Here is a 26,590-nt window from a genome sequence, read left to right on the forward strand (position 1 = left end):
TGGGAAACTGACCCTGATGTTTGCTTTATTGATCCTTCCGGAGAAGCTTCCTCACCTTGAAGTTTATGAGCAAGCTTTGGTGGACAAGTCGAAACAAAAGCATAGTCTGCACGTAGGATTACCCAGGTTGCCGGGTCTGCTGTGTATGACTTTCCAGTGTTTTATTAGCCCATTGGTTAGATGAGAGGTCTACTTGGTCTTTGGGGGGACTCGTATCTCAGAGCCCCCTCCACCCCACATCTGCTGGTGCTACTGAGATAAGAGAACATTGTAAGGAAGAGAAAATGATCTGATTTAAAGGAACTCGGAGAAGACAAATTCTCACTTGGAGCAGAAGTCCAGAACCAGATGTGCATGAGCCTGCAAATCTCTTGTAGAAATCACTAACAGATACCATCTCAGTGACATCACGCCACTTTAGGGGATCGCTTTTCCTCCAAGTTTAAGTATCACCAATGCAGCCTGTTTGGGTACACGCATTTATTTTTCAAAATGAGTGTAAATGTTACAGTTCATCATCTAGGAAACATATTTACAGAGTTTACAGGGCAACAGTGAAATAAATAAGGCTGTATAGAATATAGAAGATAGAAACGGTAAATGGTCTAAAATGTACAGCAGCTTTGGCTACCAAAGTTCATCTTTCAAAAAAAAAAAGGCAAAAAACAAATCAAACTATAGTTTAGTATTAATAAATAAAGCTATGTGAAAAAATAAATAAGGTACTCTTCTGTCCTACTAATTTAAACTACTTTTTTTTTTTACACATAGAAGAACAAAGAATTGCGTAAGCTTTTACAGTCGCCTCTTCATTTTAAAGCACATGGTCGTAATTCAAACAGACACAAATCTACTGCGTTACTAAAACACTTCAATATAAATTGGTCTCCAACCAATTTCTGCATCAGAATGGTCTTTGTATTGAAACATTGGCAATGGATTGAGAATTCGGATCCAAAAAGTTTCCTCTGAACCCCTAGTTTGTTTCGTAATGCTTCTCAGATTCTCTCCTTTCCTCGTACTGCAGCATGTTCACTTGAGTGGTTTAACATCTCCGTGTGCTTAATATGCCTATCAAATCCCTGATTAGGGCCTTTTATCCCTACAAGAATCTTGCAGTAGGCTGTTTAAGAAACACCGGCTCCAAAGAAAAGTGCTATCTCACTTTGACATGCTCTGTTGTAATGTGTACCATTACAAATACTAACAAGCTCACCTTAAACCCCTACGTATCAATATGTCACATAATTCACAAGTCTATAAGAGCTGATGAGAACATCTGAATGCGGTATGACAAAAACAATCATCGGAATAATGAGTGCATATATTAACTGTTTTCATATTTCTTGATATGGACTAGAACAGCTGAAAAAAGATATCAAAAAGAAAGATTTAAGGCTATAGAATTAAGGCTTTAAAAGAATTATTACAAGCCACCACTAACATTCAATGTGAACAGCAGCTCCACTTACAGCTGTGAATGAACTTATGAAGTGGGGCATGGTATCAAAAACATTCTGGCACCATTTTGTCTCCTCTGTAGTCAATTAATTGACATTCCTCCTGGATGAACATCACTCCATTTCAGCTTCGGTGGGTGAGATTTTACGATGATGAAGTACAGTTGGTGGGTTGATCCCTTCTAGAAGATCTGAGATCGGATGAGGGTCAGTGGAAAGATGATAATTATTGGCTACTGTGTTACAGATTTAGAGAGGAAATGTATGTTTCATTTCAAGGAACTGCGGTTTGTTTTTGGAGTTTTCTGAATGGAATGATTTGGGTCATTTGAAGGTAGAAGGTAGCCTAGTATTTGGGAAGCATGCCCTTCCTGAACTTGGTGTGGGGGGGAAATGTTTAGACTGGTATTTTCTAAATGTTTCTCTCTGGCCCCATTGAGACACCCATAATAATAAGAGAGGTGGCCAAGAACAACACTAAAACTAGTACAAATACTGTAGAAATATACAAAAACTAAAATGGAAACCACACATTCTAACGCAGGACTTTGGATCGGGGGTCTTAAAGCCTGCCGACTTTTGATTTGGCTGCTTAACCCAGTTTGATCCAACAGGATTATCAGTTCCTTTGGCGTTCCTGCTGATGATCATTATCGTCCATGAAGCATTGCTGCTCTTTATGGGGCAGCACCTTCGACACCCCCATCCTAAAGCTTTGATATTCTTCTTACTGTCTCCAAGTCCCACTTTTCAAAGAGACAGTAATGAGCAATAATATTACAATGTTCACAGTCAATGTCGTATTCTGACAGAGGAGCTTCTCTGGTCGCCTCCTCTGAGATGAAGTCGAGCCCAGAGTGGCTGTGTCCGTTGTTTGCCCACATATCCGTCCACCTCCCCTCTCCTCAGTCCACCCAGTGGCCACAGTAAAGGTCCAAACACAACAGAGAACGGACACACAGTCAAAGAAACACATGTCCCTTGTTTTGTTTCTTGCTGTGCATCTTCAGTTTTAATGTCACACAAAGAGAAGGGTGGAAACAAGGCAGCGACCAAAGTGTGTGCGTTGTTGCACAAATCACCTCAGATACAGCAGTGAGGGAGTGGGAGATGTCGGACAGCTCTGATCGGCAGTGTGTATGTGGGGTGTGTTTAGCGCGGCGTCCAGTCGTTCCCCAGACTCAGCTTCGCTCTGGGGATGGTCATCTTGTCCACACAGGGTGAGCTCATTTCAGGAGAAAAGTGGATGATCCCACAGTCGTTCTTCACGTTCTGAAATTTATTCTCCTTGGAAGGCTCCATGTAAACCACTGAGTTTTTGTTGACATGCTTCTTTAAGATCACCGTCTAGGGAAAAAAGAAAAAAGTTTTACATTTAACCACTATGCATCACAAGGAACATTTTTGGTTCTGGTGATATACAATATGTAGATTTTAGAAGTTCAGATTCTGTAGCTATCAAGTATAAAGTTAAAGGTCCCATATTATGCAAATCTCACTTTGTGAAAGTTTTCTTATAGTAGTGTGTGTTGCAGTAGCCTCATTATGAGGTTCGAATTTGAAAACTGTCTGTTTCCTCCCTGCCTTGCTACACCACATTTAGTGAAAATGCCTGCTCAAACGGCCGAGTTTGAGTTGGGTCCGCTTATGACGACATAAACGGATTTAACTCCTCCCCCTGACTGTGCCCCCACCCTGCATGAAAAGGTGAGCCCCACCCAGGCAAAGTACCTCTTGGACAACAAATATGGCGAAGGCGAGACACGCAAGTTGTGGTGTTGTTGGCTGCACACACCAACACGAAAGTTAATTTTTGCTCCCCACTTCCGAGCCTCTCCGAAAAAAGTGGCTGGATTCTATCTGTGATGGTCATGTACCAAACAACATTCCCAAACGCTTGTATGTGTGTGCCTGGCATTTCACGGACGAGTGTTTTTCGAACATGGGCCCATACAGCTCCGGCTTAGCACAAAGACTCCGAATCAAGAAGGACGCAGTACCAACGCTTCGTGACCCAAATACAAGTGTGAGAGATGTAAGTTCTTATCATTTTTTTTTGTATCTTTACTGCATAACCCTACATTACGGATAAGCGGGTCGTTGTTGATGTGTACGTCTAACGTTAGCATGGCAGCTAACATAGCTCGGTTACTGCTGCTAACGTTTGCGTCCCCGTTAACATGCAAGAGCTGATAATATCAAGAGACATTCAACAGAACTACTTTGAACACGGGCCTTTTGTGGTTGGCATCAGTATAGTTAGCATCAAGCTTGTTAGTAGCTGCCTGCATTAGTGGCGTCTTTCCGTGTCAGGTCCACGAACCCGACACAACAACGCCGTTTTCCGTCGGGGCTCAATCACGCCTCAAGGCAAAGAAAGCCAGTGTTTGGAAAGACGTTCTGTCTGAGACATGTGTATTGTAGACGAGAGAGCCATGGCTTCAGTCAACATTAGCGCGTAGTACCGCTAGCGGAAGCCGCGTCCTCTCCCAGAGAGGGGAGGGGGAGTGGGCGTGGACAGATGCGTTCATTTGCATACCCGGAAGCAGGCCCAGAAACAGCCTGTTCTGAGGAGGGCTGGTGAGAGGGACCTTTTCGACCGCTGAAACTCCGAAAAAAGGATGATTTTGGGGCAAACAAACTTAAATACTATGTTTTTGGGCTTCTGAGACCTATATGACGTGACTGAAAAATAGCATAATATGGGACCTTTAATGGAGATAATTGTGCAAATATACAGTCATGGAAAAAATTATTAGACCACCCCTTGTTTTCTTCGACTTTTTGTTCATTTTAATGCCTGGTACAATTAAAGATACATTTGTTTGGACAAATATAATGATAACAAAAAAATAGCTCATAAGAGTTTAATTTCAGAGCTGATATCTAGACATTTTCCATGGTTTTTGTGATAATAACCTAAACTGCTGAGTTCTTATGTCAATAGTTATGGCATTGTACTGCCAAAAACAGTGCTTTTAGACATTTCATGTTTTCTTTTCTGTCCGTTTTAGTCACATGATACACACAGGAGTTAGTACTTGATTGCATAACCATTGCTTTTGATGACTTTTGATGGTCTAATAATTTTTTCAGGGACTGTATGTATGTGTGGTTATAGTAAGATAGCAGTTCTATTTTTCCACTTAGAAACTTCAAAAACTGGCAATAATTCTGAAGATGCTTGGCTATTTTGTAATTATGATCGCCGCTGAAGTCGATTAAAATCAAATTAAACAAACGTTTTGAGCTGTAAACAGAATCACAACTGAACTGTAATGACATGCATCACTGCTGGTTATAATGTACTCAAAAAATTACAAATATGTACAAATCTGCATTTTGTAGGTGAAAACAGCTAAACTTGTCTGTTTTAAAACCATTTTGAGTCTTTACCCATACATTTCATGACACAGTCTTACTTTTAACATGGTTTTAGTCCTCCGAATCATGAAATCTGTGTAAAATATCCTTGCCTCAAGTCAGAGGTATTTATTCTGAAGCTGTTATATCACTCAATTCAGAAACACTGGACAGGAAAGCACTGGTTTTGTTTTCTAAAACCACTGTCTCGATCAGGTAATATGTGGTTTGTTTCCAAAATAATGTATTCGAACACCACAGTGACCAACAACACAGGCTGCAGAATTGTTCTCTTTGTTGGGGGAATCTGGTAGATTTAAGAAGCTTCAAGGGCTTCAGTTCCTCATGGGAAAGGACTGAGACAGCAAGCAAAGCGCCAAAAATAAATACAGTGTAAGAGAAAGTAGATATTAGTTTTTAGATAGACTGTTATTGGGTAATAAAACCAGGGCAAAAACTAACTAACCCTTTCATAGCCTCATGTAGCTCCAAATAAGTGTATTTGTGATTCTTTGTCATACAGATGTCCTTAAACGTCTCGTGTATCACATCCACACATGGACATTTACTGATCACCTCAGTCTCCACTTCTTTCCAACTTTGTTTCAGAATCATATAATGGGTGGAGTCAGGGAGTAAACACATTAAAAGAATGAACTTGGTGCAAATGGGCAACGATATTAGCCAGTTTTAGCTTTTTGCACTGTGCAAAAAATAATACGTCATAATCAGTGATGTTAAAAATCCCTGACATTGACACACCATGTAGACCGACTCCCTTACACAGTATATTAGATAAAGATAACAATTTACATTTATTTTTTCATATTTTTTTTTCCTTTTTTCTTCCACATGACAATGAAAGTAGCACTATGGATACAGAATAGCTGAACTGATTACTGAACTTTATCAATTATCATTAACCCTTTAACAAAGGAAGTCTCTCCGGTGCTGCATTTTGCACAGCATTCAAATTACTGTAACTCCTGAACTGTTTCTGCTATCCACAAAATTCAAACAGCATTGGAAAGCTAAGATCCTGAGCTTTCCAACACTATAAAACACTTTACGGCAGCAATGTGAGACTGTTAGAAGTAGAAAGGAAATCTTTCTGAAACTTCCACACAGGCTAAAAAACACCTGGAAATAACTACAAATATGAAGCCATAGTATGGATACTGAATGTTCAAAACGAAAAAGCACGTTTGAGCTGATGTAAAATAATTGAAAGTTTATTTTTTCAAACTCAAAAAGTTGTTATGGACATTTACAGTTGTTTCTGATATGCTACAAACTTAAATTCCTTTTTTTTTTCTTTTTTACTAAAACACAGTTTTAAACATTTATTATTTATAATGATGATACTTAATGGCCAGATATTGAAAGCTAAGTTCTTCCTGAAAACAAATGTGCAAAAGAATTGCCAAAAAAAGACATTTTCTGACACTTTCATTGCAAAGAAAACATGAAGACCCCTAGGTGTCCTGTTATAATGGCAGTCCATAAAAGGGTTAAAGGGTGAAAATAATAAATAAAAAGTAGTGATTATAAGGACTGAAGCTGAAGCTCAGTTAAAGTGGAAAATAATCTATAAAGTGTTTACGACAGGTTTTGAAGCTGACATTTGTCTTCTACCGACATCAGTGGGTGCTGTTTTTAAAGTGAGGTACAAGGGTTAATCCTCTTTATAAAATCTGACAGGTTTTATTAATTAAAGCTTTGCTGCAGCAGCCAAAAGGGGATTCCTCATAATACTGTCTGAAGATTTCAGATTTTTCTGACACTAAAGTCTCATTTCATTATAGAGTTGCATGACTTTATGATCGACATGACCTTGTTTCCAGTTTAATGTGCCGGTTAAGATGTATGCCTAGGGAATCTGCAGTAATCCTTGCTTCATGACAGCTTTAGCACTGATTGTTGGAAAAGCTTGAAGATCAAGGAAAATACTTCCCGACTCATCCGTGGATTAACCCTGCCCTTACCGCTGTGCATACAAGTCTTAATGTATCACCATTTTAGGATGGTGCTTCAAAGTAATGAACTGATTTATAAGATCTACAGAACCCTTTGCTCACCTTCTTTGGTGCACTGTAACAGGACATCTGCACCCACTTCTTTTTCTTGTTGATAAGTAACGCAACAATGAGGAAGATGATAATGGCCAAGAGGAGGCCTGCCAGGATCCAGGCTGCTGATTGGTAGATGAGGGCCATCTCTGTTTGGCTGGGGTAATTCTCACCCAAACGTGGTTCATCTGTGGGAAAAACAAATAATAATAGGTGTCCCTCAAGCACAAAAAGTGTTTCTCATTTCCTGGGTTTTTAAGTTGTGTACCCTCACAGTTACAACATAAAAATTAAATCAGCATATGTCTTTGTTTAACTTTTGGCAGATATCCTAGACGGAATTATAACAACATGTCTCGAGAGAGGTCACATTCAGCCAATGTCCATTTATCGTTATGATTTAGTTCAATATGACAGTACATTTCATTCATTTATCAAGCTGCTCTGAACACCTTCCATCAGTATAAACATTCTCATCCACTGGCAAGGAAAGCCAAACAATGATGCCAAATAACGTAACTTTATAACTACACAGTGTATTAAAGGGAGTAAAGAAGAGAGTAATATAGAAAAGAAGTGTTTGGATACAGTACGTGGGGCTTCAATAGGCAGGTACCTGTATCAGCGATAATGGGTGGTACAGTCACAGTAGTGAGCCACAGCGCACTATCCACTGTGGTGGTGACCGTCGTCTTGGGGACATTTGTCGAGACCATCATCGGCACTGATGTCGTCATTTCTGTTCACACACAAACAAAATCCATGTAATGAAAACACGCCAGACATAAACATTTATAACAGTGCCTTAGTGTATAAACTCCCTGGTGTCTCAATTGATAAGCTGTGTTTACAGGAGCTGTCATCTTAACTTCCACTGTACCGCTTTGTAACCGCGTTGCGTAAAACCTCCCCAAATAACAAAAACAAAAGCCTGGTGAACAACAACGACCACATATCAGGGTGAACAATAGGAGTCTATGCAGAGGGTTTCCTCTATAGGAAAAGCTGACATTGAGCTTTGCCTTCCTGTGCCGCCACAGAGAGAGTGTTGCGGGCCGATTCAGCCGTGGACAGGAAACACGTGTGAATGTGCGGATGCCCGGGGGAATGTTTTCACTCTGAGTCGACTGTGTGTGTATGTCACATGGAATGTTGTTGCGAATGATCGTGTTTGCCTATGTAGCGCCAGGGTGGCTAGGTCTAATGAACAAACACATATACACACATTAAACTTGGGAACCGACATTCCCTCAGTGACTCCCTCTTTCTGACATTTAGCGTTATGAACTTGAATTTACTCCAAAAAAAAGTGCATTTCTTGTTGCAGTGGCTGGATTGCAGTAACTAGTCACATGTAACAATACTATGGAATTACAAAAATTAATGTGAATGTGACTGTAATCTGTTACAGTTACTGAGAAAAATGTAATTTTATTCAAGTCACTAATCAACATGTTAACTATATCTGAACACATTTACTTCAGTAAAAAAATGTACTTGTACAACATTAGCTCTGCTTTTCTGCATTGCATTTTGTCATTGATGAACTGCATAAATGCCTTTTTAGGGGATCAGCAAAGATGGTGGTTCAAGCTGGTGTGAGCTTTACATTGTGATCATGTTTTTAGCACTTTTCAGCTTTGATGCGTATATTGGTTAGAAAAGTAATCAAAAACAATAAAAAATGTAATGCATTACAATTAGGTAATGAAAACAGCTGTGATAGTCATTATATTGTTACAGGTTAGTACAGTGTTTTTCAACCTTGGGGTCGGGACCTCACATGGGGTCGCCTGAAATTCAAATGGGGTCACCTGAGACTTCTAGTAATTGATAAGATTAATAAAAACTAACTTACTAATAAAAAATGTATGGTGAGTTGAGAGAGACAATCACAATCCATAAAAGACATGACAAACTGTGAAGCTGAAACTGGAGCACTGTGGTACTGTTTATCTTTCAAATGTTCATTGTGGTCGGTTTAAGATGCTGCAGTTCTTTCATAATTCATAGTTTGAGTTATTGTTTGTTCAGTATTAATTGTCAGCCTTGTAAATCCAAGCTGGACTGACTGTACATATCCTGACCAAGGAAAATAAAATTCTCACTTTTTGCAGCACCTGGCTTTTCTGCCTCCATCCATAATAATATACATTATATAGCCTAAATGTCATCTAAAATTAATGTTTATTTGCAACATAGTATCGCAAACTATTACACGATCAAAAACAAATTAATTTTAGCATAAAAATTTCTCCGTTTTGAATGTCTGGGGTCGCTAGAAATTCATGATGTTAAAATGGGGTCACGAGCCAAAAAAGATTGGAAACCACTGGGTTAGTAAGTAACCTGTATAATATTAAACTTAAAAAGTAACCTTCACATCACTGATGGAAGTGTTAGATAAGTTACATCTTAATATACAGTGTAATCCGCATTTAGTTTGTGCTAATTTCAGTGTATTTTAGTGTGACCAAAAATACCCACAAACAAGTATGAAGGCCTATTTTAGCAAAACACACTTTTTCAGTCAGCTTTCCCGTTACACCTAATCATACTCACCGAGACAGTGTGGGCAGCACTGGCCCTTGCGTAAAACGGGTACTCTGCAGTTGGCAGCTGGACAGCGCTGTGAGAAACACTGAATGGTGCCGTTGTTGCAGGTGCAGCTGGTGCAGGCGTTGGCCTTCCACGAGTCTCCAGCCAGCAGCACGTCTCCATCGTTGGTTATGCAGTACTCCTGCTGGCTACGGTTCACTGGAAGCAAGGGGCTCTCCTCTGCAGTAGCACACAGGTATAAATAGTGTTAGTAATAAAACTCCACAAAGATTAAGGTAAGGCATGGAGTCATGTTTCTGCCTCTTTCCTCACCTAATAGGACTTGGCAATATGAGGTTACAGCTAAAGTTCAGCTTGTAAACAATTGTTATTTAAAAAAAGGAAAACTACCTTTGACAGAGTTTTAGACTAAGAGGTCTGCTTTTACATGACCCCCTGCATTTATCACCTCTATATAACATCTCAATCCACTCAAGTTATTGGGCCTTTAAGGTTGCTTCAAGATAAGATACTTTACTGTATGTTAAACACAAACAGAAGTGACTCCATATGGCAGATGTCAGTTCAGTCTCTGCCTTATCTCGCTCTTTCATCAACGCCCGGAGGCCTGAGAAGCTGTGGCCCTCTTATGACCAAAGCCCTGGTTAGCATGTACACACTGCACTACCCTACTGTACACATACATCATAGGGCCTGTCAGTGAGATGTGTATTATTCCCACATTCCTGGTGACCAGCCCCATACATATATCAAAGGCTGGCCTCTGACAATCTGCTTTTGTGAAGAGAGATGCAGCGATAAGGCGGGCCGGCATTCTCAAGGAGCAGCTCTCAGGTGCAGTCATGCATTGCTGATTTGTGGGCCTCATGCTTGGGAGTGCTTGGAATATGTTGTTTCTAATTGTATGAGAGCGGCTGAATGTTTGGGTGCAGCTGTAAATAAAATATGTGCATAGTTTGAAGCATTTGTGACAGAGTATGTTCCCATAACCGTACACATAGCCTAGACTCAGGGAGATTAGTCACATTCTTGGTCTCCCAGCAATAAGAGGTTAGAGGAACCTCTGGTGTGGGCCATTGGGTGAAAGTAGTCCACATGTGCTGCTGACTGCCTGGAGGATCACCATGTAAACCCAACCGGTCTTGGCTGGTTTCTTTATGAGCCTGTGTGCCTGACATAAAAATGCCCGACAGAGTACAACATGCAGGACCTTCCAAACCACATGCTGAAAGAACGTTCAAATCAGCTTTATACTTCCCCGACAAGCCCTCCTGGAGATGTTCAGCCTAAAATGTTTTTGATTTACTCTACCCTACAATGCTGTGAAATGTTGGTTCCGGGTTACCTGGGCATACGTGGCAACAAGTGTCCTTGTTCTTGATTGGCGTGTGGCAGAGAGCTGGAGGACAGACTTCAGTGTCACACAGGACACGTCCCTTCCTGCAGGTGCAGCGAGTGCATTCGTCCAGGTTCCAGGTCTCCCCCTCCACGTAGAACTCCCCACCGGGTGCTCGGCATACAACCATGTCCATCCCTTCTGGCAGACCACTTCCTGACTCATCTAGAAAAGAAGAAAAACCTGTCATCTGTATGTTTTACTATAAATATCACATTCTGGTCTGGTTTGAGTTCCAAGCAAACATTCATTCAACCCATAACAATAACAGCTACATGACAACATAATATTGACTCTTGAGGGATGAGAAAAGTCATAGGTTACAAGAAAACAAGACATATGAGACCTTTATCCATTAAAAGAAGCCTCAGGCAGTGTATGGTAATGTCCAAGTTGTGTTTTGCCTCTAATTTAGCTGAAAACATCCCTCTGTCCGGTGGAGTTGCAGACATCTGTAAATAGTTAGCCTGTTGTCCCCCGACTACAAAGTGTGTGCTGCTTCAGAAAGTTGTAGACATTCTTTCACTCCTAAATATTTGAACAGCCAACTGAGTCACTCCTCCATAAATATCCCACATGAGTCGGAGGGTTGTGGATGAAATAGTGTGGGTGCGGATCAGCTCAGGTCCGTTTTTAGACTGTGTTTTTGCAAGAATCAGTGGCCTGAAACTCTGAAGCCTAAAGCCACTGTCGTGATCCAAAAGTCTCGGTTGAATTAAGTTTTCGGAGGGTATGTTTGTGTGTGTGAGACTGAGTGTGATGATGATGATTATTGGATGAGTTTTCACTGTACATGCACTTCACCATGCTTATGAACTACATAATTCTTAAGTGATTTAATGTCAAGGTCAGTGTGAGATGATTTTAATGACTCCATCAAAGTAATGCAACTTTTATTTCATTACCTCACTGACAGATGTTTTAAGCTGGCAATAAAGCTGAAAAGTGCTAAAAACATCAATTTAAACCAACATTGTGCAGTAAAGTCATTTTCTCATTTCAAATGGAAAATATTGTTGAATTTTTAGCACTGAAAGGTGTTCTTGAACTACTATATGGCTACCTGCCTTGATGTGGTTGGCTGCTACTGACTGTACAAAGGCTTTTCACCAAAAACAATACACTATATTCCAATGTAACCACAACATCAGTGTGCAATTTAACTACATATTTTTTAATGACATATTTCACTTTATCTATTTAAAGGAAAGACAGAGTTTTTATTAAAATTTGGATGAAATTATGTTTTTTGTTACAGATTTGGCCATTGTACCATCATTTTTAACGTACCTAATTGCTAAGTTCTGGGAAACTGTAAGATTTTAGTGTTGGTAATAAATGACATACATAGCCAAACATAAGGCCCACTGGCCAAAGGGTCCAGTCTGGCCCATGGGATGTATTTGTGAAGTGCAAATATCACAAAGAAGAAATGAACTGTCAAGTGTGTCACTGAGTCTCTGAACTGTTTTGATCATAAAGTTAAACGCTACATTTTTCAGTTCCAGATACCTGTTGCCTGCTACGATCTCTAAGTTGTGATGCATGTGTGAAAATAATAATCTGAGGTGTGATACTGTTACCCCGCCCCCAAAAGGGGAGGCAAGGGGTATTGTTTTTGGTTCCATTTGTTTGTTTATTTGTTTGTTTGTTAGTTAGTTAACACTCTAGCAGCAAAACTATTGGTTGAATTCAAACCAAATTGGGTTTATAGATTGCCAGTGACCCAGAATAGATCTGATTACAATTTGGGAACAGTAGGTCAAAGGTAAAATTTTTTATGAATTTTTTAAATCTTTTTTTTCTCCCATTTACTTATCGTGGGCGAAATTTCAAATGTCTATAAAAACATCAATTTAGTTTCAATTTACTGCAAACTTGGCACATATATAGAGGCAATTGATATGCTGACATAAGCACACGCATAGACATGACATCAGCTGGATCCATCCCAAAATAAGCTACAATACGTGTGAGGGGCGGGGTTTGTTGTGCTTGGCACCAGTTGTTAAAATTGCATTTATTTTTCTTAGGAAATTTCAAGTTGTTCACATTTTTTGTAAATGCGAACATTTTCATAATGTAATTGTACTTTTTTGCACAAAAAAGGACAAATTTGGAGTCATTATTTATAGGCTATTGTGGTATTATTTTCCTGGTCCAGCCCACTTGAGATCAAATTCAGCAGTGTGTGGCCCCTGAACTAAAGTACGTTTGACACCCCTGGTATACACCATAGTTCAAGTTAAACTAGAAAGTCACTCTGCACACTGTAATGTGTTTATAACCAAATCAAAATGTATCTTTTCTGGAGGAACATCTGGCTATAACATCCAACTCTTTTTTCACCAGGTGACTTTTGTCCTTTCACTGTATTATACTTATTTTTAGCCAACTGTCCCCAGATTGGAGCCATGACAAAAAAACATCCAAAATGATCCTGCGCCACTGGATCTAATGAGTATTTTGAAGGACATACCCTCACAGGTAGGACAACACTGCTCAGGCCTGACGACTGGATTGGAACAGCTCGGTACGGGGCAGGATATGAGCACACACATCTCCCGACCAGAGTGGCAGTAGCAGTCACGGCAGCCATCGTGCCAGCTGTCACCTTCCTCATATCGGTGCCCGTTGGAAGTGAGGCAGTAGCTGGGCATCGGGGCCGGAGCAGTGGTGCTTGGGACGTGGTCGCTTTCTACAGACGAACATGAAAGATGCAGAAATTAAAAGGGTGGCTGCAGACTTCACTTCAAAAGGCAGCATTGTTTGGAATGGCATGCAACCTTTTAAATTCAATGTGGAAACTTCATTAAGTGAGTTTATGATTTACAGCGAAATGAGCCAGTGTTATTGTCTCAGATCCAGTTTCCTTACAGGGTAAAGTTTGAGCTAAGTGGTTATGATTCCACACACATTGAAGCATTTGCCAGTATGAATATCCATTTTTATGACATATTTATTTCCCAACAATCTATTTTGAATCCAGCTACAAATCATTTCCCCATTATTTCTGTCAACTTTCAAAAAAGCTGAAGGACACATAAGCCTTACGAGAGGCTTAAGTAGCCAGAGACACACAGGGCCGCGGTATGATATAAACTCAGCATGGCTTTTAAAGCTTGTAGGGATCTGAAACAATGGGGTAAAACTAAACTGCCTGGTGTTTCATAGATGGGGCACAGTTTTAGATGTCGATTCTCTTTTGTCTCAGTCTTAAAAACACACACAAAAAAAGTTCCCCTTCCATAAATATTTCAAGCGTCCACAGAAGGCTGATCTGAGAATCTGAGGCTCAGGTAAACAGTGGCTTATTTGCAGCAGCTGTTGGTCTGTGTGTGTCCTGTTTGTGAAGGTGAAAAGCCAGTTTCACCGATCACCATGTGTAAAAACCATTAAGTGTACTTGCGGCCGAGGGTATTTATAATACATCAAAATTGGCAAAATAAACACTTCAAATAAAATGTGGTGAGGAATAAACATAGCAACTGCATACTTCTTTTACATGCTGGGGTTGAGGAAATCTAATTAAAGTTGCACACACAGGATAATGGCAAATACCAACAGGGACCAAAAAAAGCATTCATAAAAGTCTCCACAGCAGAGCAAGAGCAGCAAAAGGTCACAAGAAATCGAAACAGCTCAATTGGCAGAAATTCAATGCCACTAACAGAGCTCTCCTATCTCTTACCATCCTCCACCTTTTACACTGCTTACACTTCTTATAAAAGAGGCCTTATGGTGAAACTGTGGTGATATGATCAGTTTTAAACATGACTGACATATTTATACAGTATCTTATTTCTAATCAAGGTTATACGTCCTCTAAAGTTCAAAATAGTTTTTGCTGATGGGAAATTTTGAGTGAAACTAATGGAATAGAGCAGGTAAACTATATCCAAAAATTATGCAAATCTTCCTGTAAAAATCATAAAAACAACTTTTGTCTGCTACTGGAGAGAAAACATCTGATCTTGGCTAAATCAGATATGCTATTTCTAAATCTTAAATCAGAAATTAGATAATAAGGGCAAAACTAGTCAAATTTACTTATAGATATGACCATCAAGCCCGTTGGTGATGACAGTTTACACAGAAATAGCCCATCATGTTTGGGCTGAAGCATTCTGGGTACCTGCTTTCTATTTCAGAAATATCATGACAAAACTGTTGAACGTGCTCATCACTTACAGAACCCAAATTGGGTTAAAGAAAAAATAAAAAAATCCAAGTGTGGGTGGAAGACATTCTGTAAACCATATGTTCATACGTTTTTAGTATGTCCTCAACAATCAATCATTATTTGGGCTCTGTAATTCCACAGAAAACTTTGCACCACTTTCACAAATTAATCTCAAGCAGTTGATTTAGGAGGCTTGAGATTTAGGGGAATATGCGATCAACAATGAATTACTGAGTCTGGGGTCCGACAGAATGGAATTTATAGAATGAAAACTTTGAAATGATATGTTACTAAAGGCTATTTACTGAATTAACAACTCTTGACATTCAAGTCATAACATGGTGGAGAACATATCAGATTTGAAATCAGCGTATCCGATTCAGATAAAATCAGGTATTTTCCTCCTTAAAGCAAAATCATTACTCACCCCTGTCTTAAAGGGATCACATTTTGCTAAACCCACTTTTATTAGTCTTTGGTACATTTATTTGTGTATTTGGACCCTAATAGTTCCAAAAGTTTGAAGATGAACCCTCCAGGTGCTGCAAAGCTATCTTTATATTCAATCTGGCAAAAATCAAGTTGATTTATACAGCCTGTTTTAATTCCTGCTTAATTTGTTACGTTTTATAACTAGTTACGTCACGACATTTGCACATACAAGACTTCGGACAAACATTTCTCCGAGTACGCCATATTTGTTTGTCAGCAGCAGCGGTTGTAGTCCATACTGAAATTATGTCCAAACTTCAAGCCGATTACCTAAAAAGTTCAGTTGTTGTTTCTATTAATGAACATAAGTGGCTGAACGGGACAGAGCAACACAGCCAACAACCTGGAGGGGGTGGGGCGTGAAGTGGCTCATGTGCATTTAAAGGGCCAGCGCCCAGAATGACCTTTCTGGTGTCATTACTCAGAAATATGGTTGAAGATGGACCTGTGGAGTTGAATTAATGAAGAATTCAGACCCAAACATAGCATTTACAGTTTATGTAGACCACGGGGAAATGTTTTAAAATGCATAAATCCATTTAAAAAAGCAAAATATAACTCCTTTAAAACTCACTTAAGTCATATATTTGCAATGTTAGATTTAATGGCTTCAGTTACTAAGACTTTTTCTTACTGGCATTTCTCAGTTATCTTTGTTATGGAAGCTAAAAGAAATTGTCAGTGAGGTTCATTGTTTTATTTATGTTCATCTTTTCTTATGAGATGATTATGAAGAGTTATGCTTTAGAAGGGGAGGGTTTTTTGTTGCAGATTTTAATTTGCAAGTTAGAAGGATTGATTTTATAATGAAATGCAAGTTTTCACCACTGCAATCATGTCTCTGATATGTTATAACGATTATAATAGGCTAATACAGAATAAATTTAAAAAAAAATCTAACCATCATGAGTGATCAGTCTGCCCTCATCAGTGTCTATAATACTATTTAGGGTGTTATAGTAGGTTAAAAGGTTAGGATATTTCTGCATAAGTTGAGCTCAGTTACCTTTACACATGCAGATGGAGCAGCCCTTTCTGTTCTGACGGTAGCCGTCACTGCAGTGTTTATCACAGGTGAAGGGGGGGCACTTGACACAACGGCACATCTCACAGCCATGCTTGTTCCTTCTGCAGAAAAACAAACATACATGCTCTAGTACACACATACACATATAACACAAGTACGTGAAGAGTGAGGGAAGAAGCAAACAAGACCACTTCTGAGCAACTCAAAGAGATCGTTTCAAACGACTTCACATTGAGGACATCCACAGGGTAAACAGAAGTCTAAAGGGCATTACGGTGTTGTGGTGCAGTGAAGCCAGAAACTCAAGCCGGGAATAATCAACATCTGGACCTGCTTTCCCCTCTCTATATTAGCTGCCTTTGAAGAGGGCCAAATAAAAGGCCAACACGTGAGATCCCTGTGGTTTCATACCTACCCAGAGACTCTGCAAGGAGCAATCTAAAGCCAATTCAGATGCTTCCAATTCACCCTTTTTACTGTCTTTAATGTCCAAAAGCCTTGTGGCAGACATGCAGAAATACTCTGTCCTTCTCTGTGGGCAGTATGAAAAAGAGCCAGAAAAGAGGGCACACTCATGGTCCAGCATAAGGTGAACTTACATTTGTGAAACTCACAAAAAGTTAAAAGAATCCAGGTACAAGTGTGAAACAACACTCAAGTAATATACTTTTATTCTGAGGGAGAAATGATGTGAAGTGGAGATGCTGCAGAGGCTACAAATAGACCAGTTGGATCCAATTATGTGGTTAATAAAACATTGATGAGCTTAGATGCCTGTATGTACACTGATTAGATCCTCTTCTGTCACCCATCACCTCGTCTTCCTGCATCCCTCTGCAAGTGATGTTAGAGCAACATAATTACTCTATAAATCTTCATCTAAGAGATCATCATATATCTAAAGAATGCCTCATCCACAGTGCCGTGTCCACTAGAGTATTCAGCATGTCAGACTCAGCAAACAGTGAACCCTATCTATGCTGAAACAGCAATAACAGCTATTGAAACAACACTGTGAGGGGTTGGCCAGTGCCTCACTGTACAAATACGGAGACAGAGAGTTCTGTGACCTTAGAGCAGTGCTTTGTTTAAAGATGGTGTGTGGAATGCCAAGCAGTGCTTTGGGCTCCAGGGGGATAGAGGTGCTCGGGGCAGCAATGGGGGCCCCGGCCCTGGGACTGCTGGATCGGCACAATTTCCAGTGTGCCATAAGAATGCCATTCATGACTTGTCTGCCAACAGTGATGATTTTAAGCAATTAAGGAAGGAGAACAGACTAAGACCAGCCTTTCTGTCACATCAAGTACAATTCCAGGCATAAGAACATCCTTCTGATATGCTTCTTGATGTATTTTTTCATCTAAATTCTAAACACAAGAGAGAGGCGCAACACATTATTTTAACAGTTTGCATTCTTCTGCTTTTGGAGCATTACATGTACACGAACAGTGCTCACAGGATGTCATCAATAGCACATGAGTAAACACAAAGATTCTTTGTGCCTTTGTTTCTTTGTGGTGGCTCCATGAACAGGTCCTGTGTGAAAAGGCAGATTTGCATTGTAAAGCTGGCAAATTCTCTGAGGATTTTAAACTTCTAAAGCTAGACCTAAACAGCTGCTTATGACGGATAAAGCCAGGACTTCCTGCTCCTCTTTTTTCCCCCCACAGGATCCCCCTCATCCTCACCCCTCTCCCCTTTTCTCTTCTCTTCTCCTCTGGCATCCTGCGCAGACATATCGGGTCCATCTTGAGCCTTGGCTCCAGAGAGCATGGTTGAGATACCAGAAGAATCCCAACTGTATACATTTCATAAAGGCTGCTTTTGTCCTGATGTGTTTTGATCGTTGTTTTGAGACGGAACGATGATTTATGAAATGAGAGTGGTGCCGGGGGACCAAGCGTCTTGGTAGAGAGCACTTCCAGATGTTTGATTGGGTTAAATGGGATTAGGAGGAGAGATGCAGGGGGCTGAGAGGCAAGTGTGGACCTCACAGTGAATTATACACACACACACACACACATATACTTTCTCACACACATTTAGAAAACCTGGAATGGCCACCAAGGTAGATCGTTTGATGTTGCAATAATCAGTTCTACCTTCTTTTGACCAGAAGCACAAAGACACTGCTATAGAGCACATTCTTAATTTCAACATAACTTCCAAAGATTACCATTTTTCCCTCTCATGATTATAAAATTGCAAGTGTAATTTCTTTCTTTCTACATACTTCATCAATATGTTATGTAATTGACAGCCACTAATGCCTTTAAGCAGGCTGAAAAACAGAAATGACAAATGAGCAGTGTTGGACTTGAGGATGAAAATTCCTCAGGGTCACTGCGTGTACTTACACATATCCATAAGGGCAGGTCTTAGTGCAGGTCAAAGGTCTGCACTTAGGCATGGGGATGCTGCACTCGCACACCTCACAGCCAAAATCATCCCTCTCATATCCCATTGGGCATTGAAGGGAGCAATATTTACCCAGGTCAGGGCAGGAGTCATCTGAAAAAGGTCAGAAAAAAGTCATCAGATCATGGGCATAACCATCCATCACAGGCCAAGGCTATGTTGCTATGGGGCTGCTCACAGGAACATTCCTGTGACACAGAGGCTTGCAAAGACTGTAGCCATGGACACGAATAAGACACGATTAATATGAATACATGAATGGTGCCCTCAAAAACCAGTGGTTGGCGACCTAACATGAGCAAACAGATAAATCTAGCTGTGCATGTCCAGCAACAACAAGCAAGAAATAATCCATCAGGTCACAAATTTGCTCAATCTTCAGCAAGTGTTTCCCTAAAACCTTTACCTGTTAGGCCCAAAATAAATTGAGAAAAGTGGACTTACTGTTGAGACACTGGCAAAGCAGACATCCATTCTTGTCCTGCAGGAAGCCGTAGGGACATTCACTGCCTGACAAGGAGCAGTTTTCCAGGGGAGGACAGAGAAGAGGGCTAACGGTTTCATAAGAAGGCTCTGGAGAAAAAAAAAAAGGGGGTGACACTCAGTTTATAACGAAAACAACAAAGAAACTCTCTTGGTATTTTCCTGTTTTTTACTGTGATGGCCTCAGGTGTAATACCTCATCTATGCCGTTTTCTGTGCCAACTGTAATAGCTACCTATTCACACTACTCTTATTTTGGAGTAAACAGTAATTACAGATAAATGTAGAGCAATTACACCAGGGTGGGTCGCACTGTGAGAGGGATTATACCTCAGTGTTATTGTGTTGAAGTGACTCCCATTAATAATGTGGATGTGTGTGAAGAGCATGGTTTTTGTCCTTAACGACCACTGACAATAACAGTGTCCCCTGGACACACTTCAGCAGTGCCCAAACCTTATTATGAAAACAAACATTTCCATATAGTTTCAAGCAACATGAACGTGAACTTATCCTTCGCACACATGCACAGGACAAGCACAACACCTATTCCCATCAAATGTCTCTTGCCACGTTCGGTGGGAGGAGCAGCCCAACGAGCTGTAACTAATTACGCTCACAAAAAAAGGATCCACTTCAATTATGGAGCCTCCTGCGTTAAAAGCACGCCGCAGCCTCACACACACAGGTGGGTCTCATTTTGGCGGGCAAGGGTAATAAAGGAACACAAAGAACCCTGCCGCTTGAAGAATGCTCCGTGGCCTCCCCTTTAATGAGCCCATGCCGACATGGTCTCTGCGGGGCCCTAGGAACGTCCTCCATGTGGTATGTGGACTAATGTAGAGCTTCTACAATAGATATGATATGTATAAACAAGTCCTATTGTAGTTTTGATATAAAAACATGAGTCTGTACCTTCACAGAAGGGACAGCACTCTCCAGGGATCTTGACAGGGTTCTGACAGCTCTGTTTGCAGGCCATGGCTGTGCAGTGTGGTTCTCCATCCACACACTGGCAAAAGGTGCAGTCATCCTCTTTCCACTGCTCCTCATGAGCTCGCAGCTTATTATTCACCCAGCAACTGGCCTTAGTGCTGTCCATTGACAGTAACTCCACATCTGAGAGACGACAGAAAGATATACACTTGTGGTTAAGGGAGAAAAGTGAGAGAAGACGGCAATCTTTGATCTGAAACTTAGCTCAGTCAGATGTATAGTTTAGTTTGGCTACCATGAATTGAATAAAAACCCTGAGAGAGAGTCTAATGTATTTTTTAGTGCATTCCCAACTGTAATTGAGTTAACAGGAGACAGTCTGAACAGAGCTGAAGGAAGCAGGATACTCCATGAGGGACCAAACAAAATGGTGAAACTGGCTTTTCACCATGGGCTATTGAGTCAATTAGTCAAACAAAGATGGCTTATCTATATTCATAAATGGGAAGGGGCTGTTTGGCTTTGTAACAATGTATGCAGGGATTTAAGTTGAAATGAAACAGATGAGATTTGGGATATCTCTATTTCATCCTATGAGAGACTGATAATTCAAAACATTGCAAAGACGATGACGCTCACAGCTGCCTGTCCATGCATTGTCCACCCAAGTCTTGGCTAAGAGCTTGAACACATCCCTGTGAGTTTAACCTGCGACCTTGAAAGTCACATGACAAGTCAGAGCACATGAGAAATTTTCTGTAGCGTTATGTTGAGTACAAAACAAATCGAAGGTCAGAATTAGGTGATGCACTGCAAAATCTAAATCTTACCAAGTGTATTTTTCTCATTTCTCATCAAAATATTTCATCACACTTAAAATAAGACATAATCACTTAAAGAGTAACTTATAAGTGAGATATAAGAGCTTATTTTAAGACAATAGATCTTGAAAATCTTATTTCAAGAAATCTTCCCAAGATAATTTTCACTTGTTCCATTGGCAGATTTCTTGCTTGAATTAAGCAAAAAAATCTTGAATTAAGCAAAAAAAAAAAAAAATCTGCCAATGGAACAAGTGAAAATTATCTTAGGAAGATTTCTTGAAATAAGATTTTCAAGATCTATTGTCCAAAAATAAGTTCTTATATCTCACTTATAAGTTACTCTTTAGGTGATTATGTCTTATTTTAAGTGTGATGAGATATTTTGACTGAAAATGAGAAAAATACACTTGGTAAGATTTTGAGCTCGCTGTTTTCTCTTTATATCAGTGTTTAACACAAGTGTGGGTACATGTTCCTGTATTTGCTACATCTTACTTACTAAGAAAAGAAATGGTGCTATGTACTCGCTACAGGAGTCCTATTTGCCCTATCTGATCCACTTCGACTTCTGAGGTTCCGTCCATCTGGCTGCGATTAACCCAAGCAAGATATTTTCTCTCTAACCAAGTATACCTCATAACAAACTCCTTATGATGAACACTAAAATCTTGGAGGGTCACAGTGTCACTTAATAATGCCATATTTTTACAAAATTTAAATAAACATGTCAACAAAATCAATACTGCAAAAACCAACACAGCTCAGACTCCAGTGTGTATCCAATAAAACCTTACCCTCTCCTGACATAACATACAGATTTCTTGTGATGGGTGTTGGGAACCAGCATTATAGTACATTTATCTGAGTTTTCCATACTTAACCCATAAAGACCCAAACATCCACCACTGACCAAAAGCATCTACTGATCTAAACTGTTGATCCACTAATTCTATCAGTCCATGTAAATAATTGGAAATGCAGTTTGTCATCTTTTCATGGTCATCAGATATGACCCATTTGGACGTTCAGAGCCTCCCTAGTGAATGTGGAAACACTGTCATCTTCTACAACATTGATTCACCAGTAAAACCCATGGAGTTGGATAAATGACAGCAAATGGAGACACTTTGTTTATATTCTGTTAATGATAGATTTGACAGGAAAAGTCACTTTTTTGTCATGTTTTTTCTGTTTTGATATAATACCCTTTGACTTTCTCTGAGCTTTTATGACCATTTACATGACCAGTAAATTAAACATAGGAAAATAAATGATTTTTCACTGAAAAAACTACAAATTCAGAGGATAAAATTATAAGAAATGGTGATAAATCACTTAAGAAGGGTTATGTATAGAGGAAAAATTCATTTAGAAATTGCCACAGAAGTCATACTGGGTCCTTATGGGTTAAACACAAGTAATGATGATGACTTAAGCAAAACAAGCTTCAGCCAGTAAAGTTACAACCAGTAAAACCAAAGAGCTGCTATAGGAATGAGGGGAACTGCACTGTCAGGTGGTAATTAGGGGTTTACCCATGTTCTGTTTATGTGGCAGATAGTCGTTTGACACACTGGTAATGAATAAGAGATGAATTAGTACAGCTTTAATAAAGAAAAAAAAATCCCAATCATCCTCATATGAACATCTCTTAATCCAGATTAAGGTCTTTACAGTTCCCTGTCGTGAGGCATGCAGCAAGTAAATGCAGCCATGAGTAAAAGATGAAAGCATTCCATACATCTAAATGCCTGAACATTCCAGGTGTACTGTACCTCCAACACTGACCTAACATGATCTGCAGTCTTCCTTCCTCTGATCGACTATAGCCACGCATGCAGACGCCAAAGCTGGCTACCATCTCTATCTGCTGGTTTCTGGCAGACTCTAATGTGGCTGCCATATGCACTGAAGCCCCATTTTTAACTATTCCAAGTGTACATATTAGAGGCTCCTACCTGGGTTTAAGCACACGTGTTTGTGAAAGAGGCCCCCTCCTTATAAGCTAAAGCCAGATATTACAAGTAGTACACACTTAGTGAGGGTTTTTATGTTCTTAAGTTTCCCCCACTGCCTCTGTAGTGTGCCTCCTGTATGCCAAGTATGTTAACAACTGTGGTGGAAGGTTATATGATGGAGCCATTATGGTAGGGTCATTGGAGGTAAGGCTTAGGCAAGAGGAACTTTAATTTCTCCTCTTCCTTTTGCCACTGGTGCACCTTTTTCCACCCATCATTGCGATCTGTATAAACTGATAGGCTGGCCCTCCCTCCACACCAGGCAACTTCATCATGGGCTTCTGTTTATCTACAAGACTCTTCTAAGGAAAACATCTCAAAACCTCGCCAACCTTTTGCATCTTTCCTACAATAACTACCACCTGAGGTCCAACGATTTCATTACTCTATCTCTTCCAAAAGCCCGCACTGTCTTCGGCCAGAATTCCTTTCGTTTTGCTGCAGCAAATGATTGGAACTCCCTTCAAAACTCCCTTAACCTCCTGAGACCCAGGAAATGTCAGCAAAGTACAAGCTTTTTTTTTTTTTTTTTTTTTATTAAATAAGTGCCTATATTGGAAACATCATGATGCAACAGTTTTTTCAGATGCAGTTTTTAAAAAAATTATGGAATGTCCTTTGTGGTGTACAGTTTTCTTTTCTTTTTTTGTATAAAGTTGTGAAACTCTTTTCCACAAATGTGGACAGAAAACCCATAGCTGGGTTTTAGGAGGTTAAACTTTCAGCTCTCCCATCACTCCGTACGCTTAAACAGAAACTACAACATTCCCTAGTTGACTGCTGTACAGGTTGACTCTCCCCTTCTGCTCTCTCCCCATACATTCTAGTAGTTATTTATGTTGTTTTGAACTTCACAGTCTCTTCACTATTGGTGGCGAGTCTTGGATTCATCTGTACTGTTTTCTTTTATCCATTTTTCTTTTGTTCTGTTTTGTTTTGTCATTGTTTTTGTCTGTTGGAGCCTCTTGCCAGGTCATCATTGTAAATGAGAAGCTGTTCTCAATTGATTTTATCTGGTAAAAAGAAGTAATAATAATAATTTCCTGCAAACTTTGGCAGCTGTCAATGCATGACCCCTCATTTAAGCAACATCACCAGCTATTTAATCCTCAAAACATTTCCCAGTTAAAATCATTATTATCCATTTTTCACATACTTATTTAATTTACTTATACTACCTTCTTTTTCCTCCTTCTTCCTTACAGTGAGCATTATTGATATCAAAATATATTAAAAAAAAAAGAGAACAGTATACTTTGTATTATTGATGTCCTGTAAAATATCTTATGAGACTGTTCTGAATAAACATTTGAATTAAAAAAAAAAAAACATTTCCCAGTTGTGATAAGAATTCAGATTCAGAACATTATACTGTAGAATGCAAGCACTGCATCGTAAAACAGATGAATATACCTATGCAGACAGGGCAGCACTCGCCCTCGGGAATGTAGAAGTTTTCACAGTCCAACTCGGCGCACTCCGCCTTGGAGCAGAAGGAGATTCCACCCCGACACTGACACAGCCAGCAGGGGTCCATTCGGTACACTTCCCCCTCTAAGAACTCCTTCCCATTATGAATACATTTGGGAGAGGCTGTGGAGAAAAACAAGGAAAATATAAATCAGACAGACCTTAAACTGAACATCATGTGAGGAAGGTAATATTCAACACACTGCCGGAGACAAAGGCCATCTGTCAGGTGTCCATCACATTTGGCAGGGATTACCACCACACTTTTGTCCCTATGACTGTACAGCAGAAATATGCAGCTTTCATCACAATGTCAAACTCGATCAGCGCAAGAATGTCCCAACTTTATACAATCAATTACAAATCCATAAACACCCATTTATTCCCTGCTATTGACGGAGATGTTTATTTGAAGCAAATGGTGCTGAGGTATGGCTGAGGTTAAGCCTGTGGGGTGGAATGGCATTTATCAGACAATGAAGCCAAGTGAGGGGGAATTTCACAGGGATCTATCAAGTCTTGAAAAGGAGTTGGAGTCTTGCAGCGTGGAGTTAAAGAAAACAGTAGTGGGTCTGAGGCTTTGGCAGAACCCGGGCTCTGGTGCGCCGGTGGCAGGTGGAGTGAATCATTGTTTGAATCAACATTCAGTCGAGTAGGTTTTATTTGACGAGGCAGCCCCAATGCAAGTCAGTCTCAATTCTTACTCACAGAAAAGCGTGAGTGTCCGCTGATAAGGTACCTGTCATAGTTGTGAACTCTAACCTCTGTTTTCACTCAACAAGATGCTCCATCTCTTTCATTCTCTGTCCCTGTGCTCTTCACTCTGACCTCTCTTTTCACTCAAGGTGCTCGGCCTTTGACCATTTTACCACTCTGGACCTTCTGTCTGTGGACTGGCGCCTCTTTCCAGATGTTTGAGTATGGATATGGATTCTTTGGCTGTTGAAGGTGTGTGGCTCAGATCCTCCTGTATGGCAGAACATGTTAGCCATCTTTCCAGAGGTTTACAACTAGGGAATATCTAAAGGCTGAAGAACAGTAAAAAGAGCAGCAAAAAGCAAAGAGCCAGTTGACCAGTAAATATATATATCGCGATATTTCATTTCACAATAGTGTATTGATATTGAAAAGTACTGTATTGATATTTTTAGGTATTTATTCAAATGCAGATATGGCAGAGGTTCATTTTTGTTTTTCTTTATTGTTCATACTTACTTATTATTATTTAACGCAGTTTTATTAAATAATGGTTATTTGAAGCATCATAAAAGCACTTTTTTCTGTCTGAGAGGTAGATGTTAGTTCCTTTGTTGGGATTGCACAAAAATAATGTCATGATGTTAGTTATGAACTTATAGAATATGAACATTTGAGCAGGATCTTAATCTGTAATGTCTGTAAAACATAATTTACATTTTAACAGGAAAATTTTGTGATATAGCTCCTGTTAGATCCTGTTGTGATCAAATAAAAATACGTTTAGTATTTGTACATATTTCTTGTGTAATTCAGTTCTTCCAGGAAATAATCATTTTATGTTGGCTTTTTAAAAGTATTTTGATATATCGTGATATATTGTATCGTGATTTGTATCATATTGCCAGATTCTTGCCCATACACACCCCTATTGATCAGCCTGTAATTAAGTCTCCCCCGAAATCTTTTACCTTATTAGAAACATTAGAACAGCTGAACTGAACATTTAACTTAATCCATAAAGACCCAAATATACACCAGTGATTAAAAGCATCTACTGATCTAAAATGTTTAATAACCTTAGAGCCACTAATCCTATCAATCCATGTAAATAATTGGTATAAACTGCAGTTTGTCATCTTTTCATGGTCATCAGATATGACCTATTTGGATGCTCAGAGGTTCTGTAGTGAAGA

At 39.7% G+C, this 26,590-nt stretch overlaps 1 protein-coding gene across 1 annotated transcript in view; it reads right to left on the reverse strand.

Moving 5' to 3' along the window:
* Positions 1 to 465: 465 nt before the first annotated feature.
* LOC115413610 (cysteine-rich motor neuron 1 protein) overlaps positions 466 to 26,590 on the reverse strand; it is a 45,738-nt gene continuing 19,613 nt past the window's right edge. Inside the window, exons 5-15 of the mRNA XM_030126592.1 lie at positions 24,642 to 24,821; positions 20,366 to 20,569; positions 19,412 to 19,540; positions 18,907 to 19,060; positions 16,529 to 16,650; positions 13,327 to 13,545; positions 10,797 to 11,012; positions 9,455 to 9,670; positions 7,509 to 7,631; positions 6,902 to 7,080; positions 466 to 2,807 (exon numbers count right to left, since the gene is read on the reverse strand). Coding sequence (XP_029982452.1) covers positions 2,613 to 2,807; positions 6,902 to 7,080; positions 7,509 to 7,631; positions 9,455 to 9,670; positions 10,797 to 11,012; positions 13,327 to 13,545; positions 16,529 to 16,650; positions 18,907 to 19,060; positions 19,412 to 19,540; positions 20,366 to 20,569; positions 24,642 to 24,821 — 1,937 coding nt within the window. The 3' untranslated portion in view covers positions 466 to 2,612. The remainder of the gene's footprint in view (positions 2,808 to 6,901; positions 7,081 to 7,508; positions 7,632 to 9,454; positions 9,671 to 10,796; positions 11,013 to 13,326; positions 13,546 to 16,528; positions 16,651 to 18,906; positions 19,061 to 19,411; positions 19,541 to 20,365; positions 20,570 to 24,641; positions 24,822 to 26,590) is intronic.

The sequence above is a fragment of the Sphaeramia orbicularis genome, chromosome 22 (assembly GCF_902148855.1).
Source record: "Sphaeramia orbicularis chromosome 22, fSphaOr1.1, whole genome shotgun sequence".
Taxonomy (NCBI): Eukaryota; Metazoa; Chordata; class Actinopteri; order Kurtiformes; family Apogonidae; genus Sphaeramia; species Sphaeramia orbicularis.